We start from the raw sequence: 16541 nt of genomic DNA on the forward strand, positions 1-16541 counted from the left end.
AGCAAAGGGTTTATTTCTAGCACATTTAGACAGCCTATTTTGAACACTGTAGCTGCTGTACTGAGCTATGTAAAGACTCTGCAAACCAGGACCTAGAAATGAAGACACACACACACAAGCTTTGATAATGTAAACATAACAGACACTGTCTCCTTCAAAACAAGGAATGAAAACCCACAAGGCTAGTAGAACTTATTAATTCCTTAAGAGATGTGCAAAAAAAAAAAAAAACAAAAAAAAAAAAAAAAAAAAAAAAAAAAAAAAAAAAAAAAAAAAAAAAAAAAAAAAAAAAAAAAAAAAAAGATTAAAAAAATAAACATGTTAAAACTGGCTTTTATATAAATATCAAAAACAAACAGTTAAGCTTGAGTGATGATCAACAGAATGTCTTGCACAATTTAATTTTTCAGAGCTTAATAAGATATTCATAAGCCAAACTCCACCATGGCAGATACCATAATAACATACCAGCAATAGATATTGGCTTTGCAAGTGACTCCTCATATGTGCAAGGCAAGATTTTACAGGAAGGAGTAATTTTAACAAGCACTCTAAACAAATCTTCAGATAACAAGCCAAAACATTACGGGTGATACACACCACTCACATTACGGAAACACACACTCATCTCCAGCACATTTCGGTAACATTTAAAAAACATTATGTATGACTTAAGACTGTTTAATTTTGCTTTTTTGGGAAAAAATGTTTTTGTGAGACACATTTTAAAAATGAACATAAGCTACAAAGAACAGTACAGACACCAACTTAAATACAAACAATTCCATTGGAAAAGTATCTTTCTGTCTCCATTTTTAAATTCATTTTTGGATATGTCACAGACTTAAACAGTTGCTCCTAAAATGTGGATATGGCTATGGTAACAACACTTGAAACTCTGCCAGTTCCCGTATTAAAAACCACTCTTCAATTAGCATGTAACAATTCTCAGAAATAAGAAAGAGAAAAGAAAAGATGGGTCCACCCTGTATATACTCTAAACCTTAGAGACAATACTTAAGTCTTACTGGACTGTGTAAGCGCCAATTAATTTTACATTAGTGACACAGTTCAAATAAAAAAATAAGATCTATTAAAAAGGTAAAATAAGTTTTCCATCTGGTTTGTAACTGTTTAGTCAGTTAAAGCCAAATATACAAAACAAAATGTGCCATTTCCAATTTCACTGTATCACGTAGGAGATACCTAACATCATGTATCACATACAGAACAGTAAAATGATCAATGGATTCTCCTAAATGACTTTTTAATAAAAAGTCAATCAACCAAAAGTTGAAACATACCCTAATTTTTAAACCAGTAATAAGCTTTGGGCCCTGCTTTTTTAATTTTTTTAAGGCATGTGTGTTTATCTACCGAAACCAGCATTGTACAAATTACCTCTACAATCACATGCATAATCTACAGTAAAAAAATGGAGTTTAGATTACAGTGTTTTCAAATTGTGAATCATAATTCAGCACCTATCATATTGACTAGTAAGGCAACAGCAGTGTCATATACTACAATACTCCCTTCCACAGTCTATAGCAGGGTCAGTGACAGCCCAGAATTATTATTAAACTTTAACCTACTTTTATATTCTGTATACAGTTTCTAGGGTGTTTGCACTGGTTAAGTCCTACATAAATCACACTATTCTAGGCAGGAATAGTTACAGTAGCCATTAGAGTATTAGTGCACAACTCTTATTGTGCTTACAATCAGATGATTTTGTTGTTGGGGTTATCAAAATGTTTTTTCAGTTTGGTCTTCAATCCTTCCTTTGTTTTCTTTGTTTCACATTGTTCTCAAGGGAAGAAAAGCTGTTTGTGTACCCATTCACAGTGGCTGTAGAGCCATTCTGATACTCTTTCCTCCTCGAGGATGCCTTCTTGTTGTAAGTCTAGAATATACAGAAAGGCACATGGTTTTGCTTAAATACTGTGCAGTGTTATTTTGCTAAATAACCACTTCCTCACGGTAATTCAAGAAACACAGAAGCAACCTTGCATCCATCATTTTTAAAGACCTTGTGCTGATGGCAAAGTCTGACAAGCTTAATCATTTTTTGTATATGAGGCTATGTGCTTCATTCTTCATAATAAGGGAATTAGTTCACAGGAAAAGAAAAAGGATTGGTGGTAATGATGTAGCATTGGCAGTATTCTGTTAACAGTAAATTAGGAAGAAGCAAGAAATTTTATGAGCAGAATACACCGTAAGAATATACTTGAAATGACAAGTGTGGAAGGAGCTTTGATGTACTACAGGTCACAGTATCTATGAAAACACCAAAACTAGAACTGGGTAAACAAGAATGATGAGGGAAGTTTCAGAGGCAGAAATGTGAACTAAATTTGCACCAGCTGAGACATAAACCAAGAAAGAAGTAAGAACTAACAGAATCAGGGAAGTTCAGAACACCAAAAAAAAAAAAAAAAATTACAGACAGTGAGAAGCACACATGAATTAATCTTTGTCAAAGGTGCTCAGTAGCCAGACAAGAACATGTTTCCCAAAGTATTTGCATGCAGAGGGAAGTAGTTAAAAGCTAAAATATGAGTAAAACTGATGAAGAATGTTAAAATAGTATTTGGAATATATGACCATGTTTAATTAGCATGTTCATATGCAGTAAGTGACATAAACCAAGGGACTGATTTTAAGAAGTACCAGAAGATTAGAAAGGAAAGTCTACTATTTTCCCCCAAAGTCACTTTTACCAGCCCTGGAATGCTTGGATCTTTCAAAAGACTTTTCAAATATTTAACAGAATTGGTTTGTTTGTTTGGGTGACTGWATGTTGTTTTGGTTTGATTTTTTTAAAAGATGACTGAAGTACATCTTTGCACAGAGCCCGATTATGACCTACTCAGAACAACACACATTCAGCCTGAACCTGTTCAGACATGGAACAAATTTCTTAGAAACACAATTCAAACTGCTAATTTTCCATATGGAAATACAAACAAATCCCTGTAATGGTGAACCAAAACCAGATTTCTGTATGTTGAGAGTTTGGGAGGTTTCCCTGGATAAATAACAAACATTTCCTCAAATATAAATATATACAAATACAACACTAAAAAACATATGCATGTTACTGGAAGAAAAAAAAGGGATATTTCAAGCACATCTTTCCATAAAGCAGCTTTCAGATGAGATGTGATCAGCAGAATGCTACAAAGAATCAATGAATATTACTTTTACCTGGATATAGAAATTTGTGAAGAGGATAATCAAAGAAATCATGTAAGAGATCTGGAAATACAGCCACCCCTGAGGAAATGCACATGGCCAAACAACACCACAGCTGGTCTGGAAGATTGTCAGAACAAATTGAGTCTGGGGAGAGAGAAAAAAAGAGAAAATGGAGCACACTAATGCAAGGAAGCAAAAGACTAATACTGTCCAAAACCTAATTAGTTATTTCCCAAACTAGTCAAAATATGTACTAATGTGTGTTTGGACAAGTTTATCTTCTCTGAAAGTCTTACTAACAATGTAGATGTGACTGAGTAGACATTCAGGTCATGATACTATGTTGTTTAAGTGTTTTTATTTGATTAATATTATTCCATCTTAGAGCATTAGTGCACTCTATGTAGGCCCGATTTATAAGTATCCTAAGGAACAAAGACCACCTCCTCCCTAGTGAGAGCTCTGTCAAGGTTTGGCTCTATCAACGTGACAGACTAGATTTGCATCTCACTGCTCCAGYGGCCAAAGACTTGGGGGCACTGGGTCTGCATGCAGATCCTGTGATCCTCTCCCAGATACCAGAACTGGCCTACATATGGCTCCAGTGGAAGATTTTGAGGGGGGTAAAGGCTGCATATATGAAGTGGGGGTTGGGAAGGAGGGCAGTTTTAAGACCTTCTGCTTAGCTATCTTCAGTTACCTCTGTGGAACAAACACAGTTTGGGCTTAAGTGCTGCACAAAGCCTTGGGCAAATTTCATCCTGACAGGAATTACCAGATTAGGGAATGCTTATTTAAAAAGTGAAAAACAGTTCTGTCCTGCTATTATGCTGCCCTAACAGTTATGCACACAGGCCAGGCAGGGAAGTGAAAGTGGCTATGACAATAGCCAGAGGAGCAACCTAAGCACTGAGACACTTGCACTCTGCCGCAACCAAACAGCAAGGAGGAGGAACAGTGCCTAAACCTGGAAAGAAAAACAAACAAACAAACAAACAAACAAGAAACTCCCCACTGCTACAATATTTAACCATCCTTCAGGAAGAAACAGTGCTAAGGAAAAAAAAGATATTGAGAATCAAACTCTGAATTGCTGGCTATCTCAAGAAAATTTTACTAAACTGAACCTATTCACAGCCCTGATGGGTCTAGTTCAGAAGAAGAAGGTCCTATCACTAAGGCTTCAGTTTCCCCATCTATAAAATGGGGAAGAAAAATTACCTGTGTACCTTTTTTGTGGCGTTTTGAGACACTATACACATTGAAACATGATTCTCATGCAGTATTACTACAGCATGTGTCATATYGCTTAATTTCATTACTCTTTTCACCTCCAGTGCACAGCTTTCAGGCTTCATCACTGTACACACAGGAAACAATACAAATGGATGTGAGGAGTCCAATACAGAATTACAAGTGAAAAAAAATCTGCCTATTTAAAGTGCAGAAGGAGAACAGAAATATTGAACAGTTTTTAATAAACCATTTACAACTGCATGCAAAAGTGAGACAGAAAAGTCATTGTTCTCTAGGACCAGAATGAAGGGCCTTGTTAGCCATGGACTGGGGCGCATTCAGTTTCTGTCATCTCAACATAAGCATGAGCAACAAATGCTAAGAGTTCACTGTCTAAAACCGACTTGGAAGAAAAGTTTCTCCCTCCCTCTGGCTAGAGAGTCCCAGAAAACCCAGTGCTGCAACTCCTGAATAAGTCTAGCCACAGAATATAAGAAGTTAGAGAAAGATCCCACTAAGCTGTTCAGCACTAATTTATATCCACTTTCAGTCCCTAAGTCCCTACCATCCTGAAAACAGTACTCAATGCAGGTGCAAAGGCTAGCTTTCTAAGGTGATTTAGACACTTACAGATGTAGGAGGGTACTTGTTCTTGTTCCCTCCTCCCTTTTGTCTTCCCCTTCTCCCTGCCAAAATTTTCTAACTTGATAAAGACAAAGAGATCCCAACGCTAATACAAGCACTTGAAGAGCTAATCACTCACCAGCTGTCCCTGAGTAATGTACTTCTTCCACCACAGATATGGACGCATGGCTGGAACAGCCGACAATCCGTAGTAGGAGTACATGAGGACATGGATAAAGCTATTCAGTGTGGCACCAAAGTAAGCTAAAATGGCAAAGCAGAAAGAAAGTATGTTTTATTACTAGGCACATGCTGTTATATGGAACCTATCAAAACAAACAATTTCTAAATGCAACTATTTAAAATATGATTTCTCTTAGAATAAAGACTAAAAAAAAAAGTCTACTCCCCTCAAATTTTTCTGTTAACCCAGCCAAGTGGCTGAGAAGCTTTGTAACTGTGTACTTTATATTATCCTTTTATTTTTATTTTTTTCTGTTTATTCTTTTTCATTTCTACCTCCCAGCTTCTCAGGGGAATTGAGGAAGCTAAATCCAAGGAGGCATGTAAACATGCCCACCAATCAGTCGCTTCACCAATCAAATTTTAGGCTTATTTCACTTCCTACCAGCCAGGGGACTACTTTGTCATTTATAACCAAAACCAACAGGTATCTTCTGAAACTGCAAGTTAACCATTTCATTTGTCCTTGTTTACAGCATCTCTAGTCATTAAAGAAATTTAAATTTCAGCTCATCGCAAAACTGCATAGTACTGATATGACGAGGCAGAAAACAAAGCCTGGAAAAGAAGAGGAAAAATGTATCACCAGGAATAAGAACAAAAGTCTTTTCGAGACCACTCAAACATAAAATAGTCCAAGCACTTGTACTTTTGACTGTTCTATAAACAGGGACTGGCTTCTCTAGAGGAGAATGTGCTTCCAGATGCACCCTTTCTGTAAGTTAAACATTACTCACTGTTGTGCTGACAACACAAAACAAATGCAAGTTTCTATTTTGTTTGGCTCAGAAAGCAGAGCCCTGAGCAATCCAGCTTTTCGGTCTGCACTGCTGCTACTTCCCATCCACTGAATTTGCAACAAGCTTCTCTTACAAGAGTTTTCAACAAAGCCAGTATCTGTAAGCTGCACATCTGAACCACAACTAAGCTACACTAATGCAGTTAGGAAACTAGATGCCAACTGAAAGCAAGTGAAGTTAAAGAATCAGAGATCACCAGAGGTTAGCAGTATCTAGACAAGACAGACAGCAAAATCTTCCATTTAAGAAGCATTCAGCAGTGCTCGGGGACAAGATTTTAATTGAACTCATTTGTTACTGGGATAATGAGATTAATTTCAGAAAGCTAACACCTCAAGTGAGCTTGACAGATTCACAGACAAGAGTCGCTATTAGCCATCTTGTAGCTGAAAGAAGCTTCTGGCTCTGACTTGGAAAGGAATATTGTTTTATTTTAGGGCTTGCAACCACCACAAAAAATGAGAAAACAAAGTTGACAGGTGGACTACTGCAGCTGATAAGTATCAGCTGCCATCCAGCAAAATCTTCAAACTATATCTAGCATGTCTTTTCAAAGACACTCCACAAGGTAGCTTAATATCTGTAAGCATTGGCTGCAACTCTACAAAGCAGCTTAGTATCAGACAGAACAAATCCTGCAGCTGAAGGTACCAGAGATGTTTGATTTGACTAAACAAAAACCAAACAAGGCCTTTGTTGCAGGCACTTCCCACCACACCCCAGTACTTACAGTGACCGCAAGGCACCCAGTTCATAACAAACCACCAGATGTTCAGCATTGTCGCGTGGTGATAGACATGCAGAACAGTGATCTGATGATTATTTTTCCGCAAAATAAAAAAGAAGGTATCCATGAATTCAATCAATTTGGAGAAATAGTACCACCAGAGCACACGTATGATCTAGAGAAGAAGAAACAAGTTTTAAAAGCATTGTACATTGTGGGGGCTCTTAACTCCTTTGCTATCTAAGTAATTAAAATCCAAACTTCCTGTCTTGCACTACTCTGAGATTGAAGACTCTCCGCTGAGATGTTCTCTAACACTTCAGACCATTATTTGTCTCAGGTTTCTCCATAGGAGACTTGGGTACAAAGTTATAGCTACAAATGAAAACAGAAGGATGACAAAGAATGCTTTATGAGGTTATTACTGTGCATCTGGGGTGTCCTGGGAGAAACAGGAGAGAATATTTAACCACAGCTGTTACTGTAGTGCTGTCTATTAAGGAGACATCTAAACAGCGACCAGAAATCATCACCAAATATCTCTCAGAAAGAGAAGGGGAGTCACAGCAAAGAGTGGTTGGTTACAGACTGACTACCAAGACTGAACTCACTGCTTTTCAGCTAGGAAACACTTGAAAATTTACAGATATTTATCCACAGAAATTGTAAATATCAAGCATGAATATATTATGGATTAACTATTATGTTTCACTATACATTTTCCATTGTATTGTAAAAGGAAAAAAAGTATAGTTTGAGCACAAACCATATAATCAATACTGTTCTGCTCTCCACTTAGATACAAGGAGATAATTTGAAATGTTAACTACAACTCATGATTACATTACCTTCATATCAGCTTCGCCTCCACTGTGCGTATCTTGACAGAAGAAATTGTATCCTCCTTCCCATACTCCCGTCACCAGCTGACAAGATCAAAGAGTAACATGTCATCTGATGAAAATTCTGCACCTCACAGTACATTCAAACCACAACAGAGGCTTTGCTGAGGCACCTGGTATTGAGGGATTCACAGACATCTGAATGTGACACTAGGTTGAATTTAAGATCCAAGTAGTAACTGAATTCTAACAGCAAATGGAGGGTGAATTAACAGAAGTTCTTCCAACTACAGGTGCCAGAAAAACAGGAGGTAACACCTTATCCCAATGGACAACGTTGCGTGTGCATGTGTTTTACATAGGCATATTCTAGACAAATTCTTAAGAAATATCTTTCCCTTTTAGCTGATGGTCTCATTTCTGAAGAAAGTGAGCAACCAAAGAAAAATAAATATATTTTTCCTCTAATTTTTTGGGGGGGAGAAAAAGTTATTATTTAAAGGAAGTTTTATATGTACAGATCTGACAATGATTCTTTCATTTTAATGACAGAACAAATCTTCAACTTTGCTATCCACAACTACTAACAACTGATGTTTTACTGTATTTTAATTCTTCAGGATTTTTTTTTTTTTTTTAATAATTCACTAATGCCGAGTGTATTACACCCTTCACAGAAGAACTGATTTCCTCCGCAGTACGTGCCTTTGCCTGCCTGACTTCCTGGCATGCCAAATGCCAGGAGATGCTGCAACGTGCTGGGGCGCTTATTCCAGTTTATTTAAAAGAAAAAAAAAGAAAGGGGAAAAAAAAAAAAAGCAGGAGGAGAGGGACACTCCCAAAACAAGAGCTCCTTGGTGCTCAAATGCTTACGGGCCGGCTGGAGGCATCAGCCAGGAAGCACTGCCCACCAAAGAGCATGGTGAAGACCCCCCACCCCAGTGGCTGCTCTCAACCTCGGGACGGCTCCTCGTCGCTGCACTCGCTGCGTTCCCTCGAGCAAATGGGAAGGAACAAGTGCTTTGGCTTATGCTGAGCACATGCTGTAGCTGCACCGGGGCCCTCGCAGGCCATCCGAGCCAGAGCATAGGGCAGGGGGCAGCAGGCCACAGTCTCCAGGGAATTCTTAAAATGCTATTCCCATACTGGAAACTTCCTTGAATGGAATTTTAACTTTTCCTTTCTGCCTTTTTTTTTTTCCCCCAAATGAAAACCAAGGCTCATGCCTTGGTGATTCTGGCTTTTAGTTTTCCAGAAACCTTCTTCCTCTGCCATTGCTGCTTCTATGAAATTAATATCATGATAGAAATTATTTGTTGTTGTTTGTAAAGATTTTTCCCCTTTGAAATAGCATTGGAAGAAAAGTAAGAAATTTAGATTATTCTTTAGGTATCAAAAAAAAAAAAAGTTTTTAAGCAGAGACAGTTATCCAGGACAAAAGGCTTGTCCATTTTTGGCCTTAGCTACATTCATACAGAACGAACAAGAACGTTGCAAAGCCACAGTGAAAAACTTTTTGTACCATAACTCTTCTAAAATGATCAGTTCATTAAAGACTAGAATAACTGGTGCTATTAAATGTTGCTCAGAATTGTGAATGGGAAACTAATTCTAAATGGTACAATAAAGGTTATCACTTAAATGATCTACCTTTTCTTAATGTTATTTCTTTGATGGCTCATTTTTCCCCTAAATTAGTTTTTAAAATATCCAGTTAGCCTCGGCCATTATTTTTGACCTTCTGAGATAGAATTACTGCCAATATTTAGAAAAAATATATTTAGTTATTCCAGAACACACAGACCTGGAAATATCTCATGTAATAGAGAGAAATCAATATTACCAGGCCACAGCAAGTAGGGCAGCCTTGCACTCAGGTAACAGACCCAAGCAATTGCTCTACTCAAGCAGCAGTCTGCAGCCAGAAGAGGACCTCACTGCTTCCATAATGAAAGTGGTGCTGTTGAAAATGCACCAGTTCAAAACCAATACCACTCCAAAGTACCAGCCACATCTGAGCAAGTGCTGCATGAAGCCGTTCTTACGCCATTGAAGGAAAGCCTGTGCAGCTTCTAGGGTGCCCGCCGGTCCATCAGACAGACCACCACATTGTGCTGTAACAATGTCATTAAGAGCTTACAGATGTTTTCATACAGTTGTCATAGTTCAAGGAAATGCTAAAAATGAAAGAATAATCACAATGTTTATATTGCAATTATTCCAGATAGTGAGGCTCAGCTTCAGTCAATAACCTTGCATTCCATAAATTTCTCCAGAGAAAAGGCTACAGTGAAACCAAAATAGCCTTCACTGTAAGTGATCCAGGTTCACTACCTAAAGCATAACAAAATTGAAGGCATTTAGATTGATCCTACCTCTTCGAAGGGCAAAGGCATCAGTATGGACATAGATAGCTTCAGCTAAACCCGAGCGCTCATGTTTCCAGAAATGCATATTATAATATGCTAGGAGTGGCAATACTCTTACTGCCATGGTGGTTTAAACAATATAAGCAAAACAACATTTGTAGGGAATGGTAACATCTGTTGTCATACAATAGATAGATACAGTTACAAAAATAATTAAGAACAAAACAAAACAAAGCTCAGACCCTTCTTGAAGGACCTACATGGTCTAAAGCTGCTACCACAGCCCACAAACCTTGCCTTGCGCAACATACAGCTCACGTAGGTAATACTTTTGCTAAGTTATCCAACTGCCTCTTTGCCCTACACCTTTATTTATTACATCCACAATACTTTCAGCATGTGCTGGAAGGCTTCAGAAAACAAACAATTGGCCACACTGAGACTTGACCAATGGTTCCCAAACGGACTCATTATTTACAGAGCTGACGGTACAGCCCCAACGAGCCATTTACATGCCGTGTAGAAGACAACAAACACACATGCACACTTAAATTGTCACTGGTACACTGAAGGTCAATTCTCATGCTGACTGTGGCCTGCCTGTAGGATGCTGAGAGTTTCTAACCCTCCTTACGGCTGTGGTTAAGTAGGTCTCGACTTGCCCAGGTGTCCCTGTTCCCCCATGACAACCTGGCTGGACCTTTAGCCCCTCCAGGCTTGAGGACACCTTTGCCATCCAGCTGTGCCTGGGGAAATCCTTCACCTGCCCCCTGGCAGGAGCCCAGGCTCGCTGATGGCATTGCTGACGCACAACCAGAGATGTATCTTCTCTTGAGAAATTAACCTGTCTAGAAAAGGCTGACTGCAATTGTTTTCAGCAGAGTATGTGATTTTTAAATGACACACACACACACACACAAAAAAAAAAATCACAGCTACCCCATAATCCAATTAAAATGGCACTCAAAGTCAATGTTAAAAGATCATCTGGCTCCAGAGGAAACCCTACAGCTGGAAGTTGCTTTTGTGCTCTTACTTCCTTCCCTCCCATTGAAATTTTCATTTTTATAATACTTTTATTTTGTAATTCTGTTACTGAATTATTTAAAATGATGTGGCATGTGCTTTCTATCAGACCTGCTACCAAAATTAAGCCAGTATACTAACACCAGTCTGCACTAGCTGTAGGAGAGGCATTACAGGGAAGGATTTTGTGTTTTCACAATGTAAACCAAATCTGAGACTCCCTGGAAACGGACCAGTAAGGGACCCAGCGCTGCAGCACGCTGTAAAGGCATGACAAGTTTATGAGCTTCAAACTTGGTTAGGGTGAAAAGAAGTTCACAGGCCTGATCAAAGAAAGTAAACGCTCCCAAAGATAGATAATTTTATCTTTTTATTAATATAATCACCTCGCAAGAGAGACAAGGTCTTTGGAACCTGCAGAGAAAGAAACAGGAGAGGAAAGAGCAGATTGACAGAGACGTTGCCACGCTTTCGTTGCCTGCACAGATCTGATAGGCCACAGCACCTCCTCACAGACAGTCCTGTCCTCCCTAAGACGGAAGGGTCCTCTTTGGAGGCTACTCTTCCCACTGCATATGCAACAACACTCTTTTCAGTAAAATCTGGGACTTTTCTCAAGCTAATGCAGTAGGGGATGATGGAATTAATTTTTGTGTGCTTCATACAGAGCAGAGAAATAAAAAGGTCACTTTTTTAAAAGTGAGCCTTTACCACAGACTGGTTTTCTCCAATATGTCTGGGTGGTCCAGATCACTTGACTAGTTTTGGTAATGAACACCACAAGATAAAATAGGGTCAGTGCACCTTATAACTAGATATCCAGCAATCTAGCCTAGGACACTAACCATTTTGCCAAAGTACATAGCCAAAACGCCCCTAGAGAGGCACAGTCTGTACTCATAATGTTGCAAAATAACTTTGTTATCCCAGAGCAAAAAAGTGACACGGGTAAAGACAGTATTGCCTCTACTTCCCTAACTACTCCAACAGCTTCTTCAAACCCAGCTATGCCAGCCAACGCATGACTGATGGACACGGCTATAATCTTTCTGCCAGCCGCACAACAGTGCGCACCCTGCTATTCACCTTCACCACCACAAATGAAACCAATCCTTGACGCTCTTGCCCAAGAAAGGAATGTCATTTCCCTCAAAGTCCAAATCAAACCCTAGCTCAGCATTATGCTAGTTATGCGTGCACTGCAAATTAGTGGACAAATAAGCACAGCGCACAAGTACCCTTACCTGGAGGCAGGTTTGACTGCAGCTTCTGTGTTCCTCCATGCACATGCTCCAGGCTCCTCCTTTCCCCACCACTTCCCAGGGAACACTTACCTGAGAGCTGATCTGTTCTCCAGTTGTTTTTTTTTAAACAACATATCTTTTAATGATCATTTCATGCTCTAAGACTGATATTGTATCAGTTCTTTAGATAGTTAGGACTAACGGAGTCCACAAGGCCTCTCTGAATGACTAGGCTGACTGAATTGTAAATTTACATAGCATGAAATACTGCTATTTCCCCCAAATAAGCATCCCCTCTTTCTAAAGTACTGGCATAACGACGCTTGCCACTGCAACACTGTTCAGTCTACGCTAATGTCTTTTGTACTCTTGAGTCTTTCTTGCCCTTTAAATCATCTGGGATAGGCACAGCCCACTATTCCTAAATTTGTGTTGCCAGCACCATAAGGCACACCACTCTTGACTTGTCCRGAATAATTTACAATAAGCATGTAAAAAAGCCACTATCTAAAAATCCCCAAATGAGAGGTACAAGATTTTTTACTCATTTTAAAACAAGGTTATATCGCTACTGAGTTCTTTTATCTATGATGCAAGTGCCAAAAAAGCTTTGTGTGTGCACTGCTCTCTCCCAGTAAACATTTAGTACAAAGTTTCATTACACAAGGAGACCAAATGGTGTGGCTATGCAGTAGCTGAAACTATGTATATCTTATGATTAAAAAAAAAATTTTTTTTCCAGGTTATTTCACATGAACATTCAGATGTAAAGGCCAAAAACCAGATGGGTCAGCTTTCTCATCCTAGCTGGGAGGCTGCCTCCTTTTAATATCTTGTTTTGGTCACACGATATTTAAACTAAAGCTGTGATGCTATGAATCGTGGCCTGAACCACCGCCACAGCTGTAACTCAGGAAAAACTCCAAAGAAGGATTTCAGGTATATCATATGCAAGCTATTAAAACAGCTTATTTTCAGAAAGGATACTGAACAAGTTCATATGTGGAGATGCTTTATGACTTCCACAAACTAGAACTGAAATGCTTAATCTAGCTAAAATACGAAGTGACAACAGGGAAGGGAACAGGGAGTTACACAAGCATTAAAATGCATTCCCCCTCTCCTATCTCTCTTCTTAAATGCTATTCTACAGCATTTTTGTTTGAAAGAGAGAACTTACAGTGTAAAATACTACTGATGTAGTTAGTTAATCCTCCAAAACTAAATTTCAGTGACGGATGTGATACAAGTGAGAGTACCACCTGCTTTGGGCAGCCACAGGTAATACAGAGGCACYGCAGCTAGCAAACACACCTGGAGGCTCGGGAAGCTGAGCTTTACCTTCGCACTCGACCCTTCGGCTCCCACCCTGCAAACATCCACCAGCTTAGTGTTATGTTGGTAAGGATCTCTGCGTGTCTGTATTTTCATGGGATCGGTACCTTGTTACAGAGCATCGTTTGCCCTCAAGTCTAGCACGTTATTGCTATGTAAGTAGGGATGCAGTATATCATGTTTATAATAGAGCATATCCGTGGTCTTCTAACATAACTTAGGCTACAGAAGAGAAAACTAGCTTACAGGAGGCTGTCAGGAACATTTTGTTGTAACTATCATGGGTTTAATAGTCTTCATAATGCTGTATATTTGTGTATTCCCATTTATAAAGAGAAGGTGTATTTACAATAATGCCAGAAAACACTTCCACACAGATAATGTTAAATGCAACATGCATTTTGGTGTAGTGTTTCACTATATAGAAAGCAGTAGCCTTAGCAGTCACTGTATTTTACTTGACTTACTCTTTCACAATGTAAAGGCTATACAGCTGGTTCCAAGTAGGAGGAGTTTTTCAACATGCAGTAAATAGTCCTTTCTTAGGAACCTATTCAACATTAGCAAGAAAAGTCTGTATATACAAAGACCTTTCTAAGATCAACAACTCATATCTTTTCTATTGTTTAAATTTATCAGCAGGTTTTGTAACAGGGCAAAATGTTACAATAATTTTCATTTGGAAACTCTGAATATTATTCAATGTATTAAAGAAAAATAGATTGGCTACACTGAGAGTTTTAGCCACACTTAGCACAACTGAAAAAAAGTTTTACACTTGTAAACTTCCAGAATGCAGATGTTGCCCATGAAGTTTACAGCAACACTACTCTGTGACAAATTTAACATATCAATACACAAATTCTGGTTACATTTCCTCACACATACACATTTAGAGTATGCTCACAGAAGATGAGAAATGTGAGCAAATCAAGAATATAAACTGTTCTAAGTACTTACTGAACCAAAACTGCTTACCCTAAAGGATGAAATACCGATGTTCTTTATAATCCAATTCAATAAAGTAATTTTTGACTAGACACTTAACTGTTAATCACATCCTAGCTAAACAGTCATCTTGTAAAACACTACAGAACTAAATTCTTATAAAGGAGAATTACAGCTTGCATGTAATTGCAAACAAATGCCAGAAAAGAGATTAGTAGTTTTAGTTCTTATTTGTAATCTCATGTTGAAAATGAAACCTCTCCTTACAAAAAGGTCAAATGCTTTTGGTTAAAAGCAAGCCAGAATATTCTGAACATTAAAGCCACATGCTTGATCATTTTCTGACCACATTCTTATTTACACTGTTATAGTTGTTCTTTTTCACTTTAATCAGAAACACACAATTCTGATTAAGAACAGCTAAGTCACTTTACAGGAAGTGAAAAAGTTTATAGTGCCTAAATCCTTGTTTTGTTAAGAAAGAAAACAAATCAACAGAAAGTCCAGTTCAAAACTGAGTAAGTTACAAACATGTTTCAATGCTCAGATTCTAACTTTCAAAAACAGATGAATCACAACTGCATTGATATAATTGTTTCAGCAAAACTAAGAGGACACAAAAGAAGCTATTTCAAGGTTGGTGAAACAAATACTAAGAGTGTGTGTATGATTAAACACATTTAAATAAAATACATTTTGCACTCCAAAACAAGATGTAGTTTTGCTACCAAGTACTTTATACAATCCACCAAAGTGATACCGATAAGCTTGTGTTCTAGGCAAGGAGGAGTTACTGAAAGAATACGACAGTTCAGGCTGAAAGATCAAGATCACCTGCTTTCACTTGCATTGAGTGAGATAACTGCATTTGAAACTTTGCTATCAAGGTCTGTATAGATGTTTACGACATGTAAGGATGGTATGAAATAAACCTTGCAAAAACTTTAATAATTATGGTTTTCTCCTCTGAGAAGTGAAATTGAAGAATGGTTACAACATTTTGTAGATGTTTTCCCAAGTTTAGGAGGACAATACACATAGAGCATTTTTAGTATAAGCCAATATAATTAAAACAGATACTGCAAATTAACCCCAAACCAAACCCTTCCTCCTACCTCATAAAACATATATAGAGAAAGCAGTGTAAGTCCAAGGTTGTAGAACACTAGAATACCCCTGCATGAGAACGGTTGTTTATTCCGCATGTACTTTGGTCCTAGCCATACGATTAGTAAGTACAAGACTGAAAAGATAAAGGTAGGTGTATAGTTCTCCAGAAGAAGCCATCCTTTTACTCTGGGGTCTGAAACAAAACAAACACACAAAAATACAAACACTTAGATTTTGTAAGGGGAAGGACAACAGCAGATGTTTTTATTAAATGCTGAATTGCTAATTATGAACAACTTTCACAAATAAGATTTTAGTTATACATTGTTAAAGAAAATACAAATAATCCTGTTCCTAACGCAAAGATATTCCTAAATTATTACTGCTATTATTTTGAAATACTCACTACCATTCATAGTCTTCCTCCATCATGAATACCAATGATGAGTTTAAATTTTAAAGAAAAGCTTCAAAGTTTTTTCCCCTCCCTGATCCTCTCAAATCAACTTTTCCCAAGAGTACATCTATACACCTTTTTTTTTTCCCCATACTTCTTCAAACAGCCAAATCTACGAGTGAACTGGATACCTATACAGTTATTGGCAGATGATACTGACAATTATTTTCCAGTCTACCACATATCAGTACTAACCCGATCAGACTTACATATGTGCTACTTGGCATAATTTGATTTTGAACTCCTTGTCTTAGCCATGAAACACAAAACAGTCAGTCCAGTGTGACTAACCAATCCAACTGTCATCATGTAAATTCCTCAGAAAAAAAACATGTAAACTACTCAGAATAAGAGCATTTCAGATGAACACTTGAGA

The 16541-nt window shown here is 38.1% G+C and overlaps 1 protein-coding gene across 4 annotated transcripts in view; it reads right to left on the minus strand.

Moving 5' to 3' along the window:
* Positions 1–1264: 1264 nt before the first annotated feature.
* ELOVL5 (ELOVL fatty acid elongase 5) overlaps positions 1265–16541 on the minus strand; it is a 36004-nt gene continuing 20727 nt past the window's right edge. For all 4 annotated transcript variants that reach the window (XM_026086151.1, XM_026086150.1, XM_026086149.1 and 1 more), the window contains exons 3-8: positions 15714–15901; positions 7683–7760; positions 6838–7009; positions 5204–5328; positions 3214–3348; positions 1265–1906 (exon numbers count right to left, since the gene is read on the minus strand). In XM_026086151.1, the coding sequence (XP_025941936.1) occupies positions 1775–1906; positions 3214–3348; positions 5204–5328; positions 6838–7009; positions 7683–7760; positions 15714–15901 (830 nt within the window). In that variant the 3' untranslated portion in view covers positions 1265–1774. The remainder of the gene's footprint in view (positions 1907–3213; positions 3349–5203; positions 5329–6837; positions 7010–7682; positions 7761–15713; positions 15902–16541) is intronic.

Source organism: Apteryx rowi, unplaced genomic scaffold (genome assembly GCF_003343035.1).
Source record: "Apteryx rowi isolate R43461 unplaced genomic scaffold, aptRow1 scaffold_685, whole genome shotgun sequence".
NCBI lineage: Eukaryota > Metazoa > Chordata > Aves > Apterygiformes > Apterygidae > Apteryx > Apteryx rowi.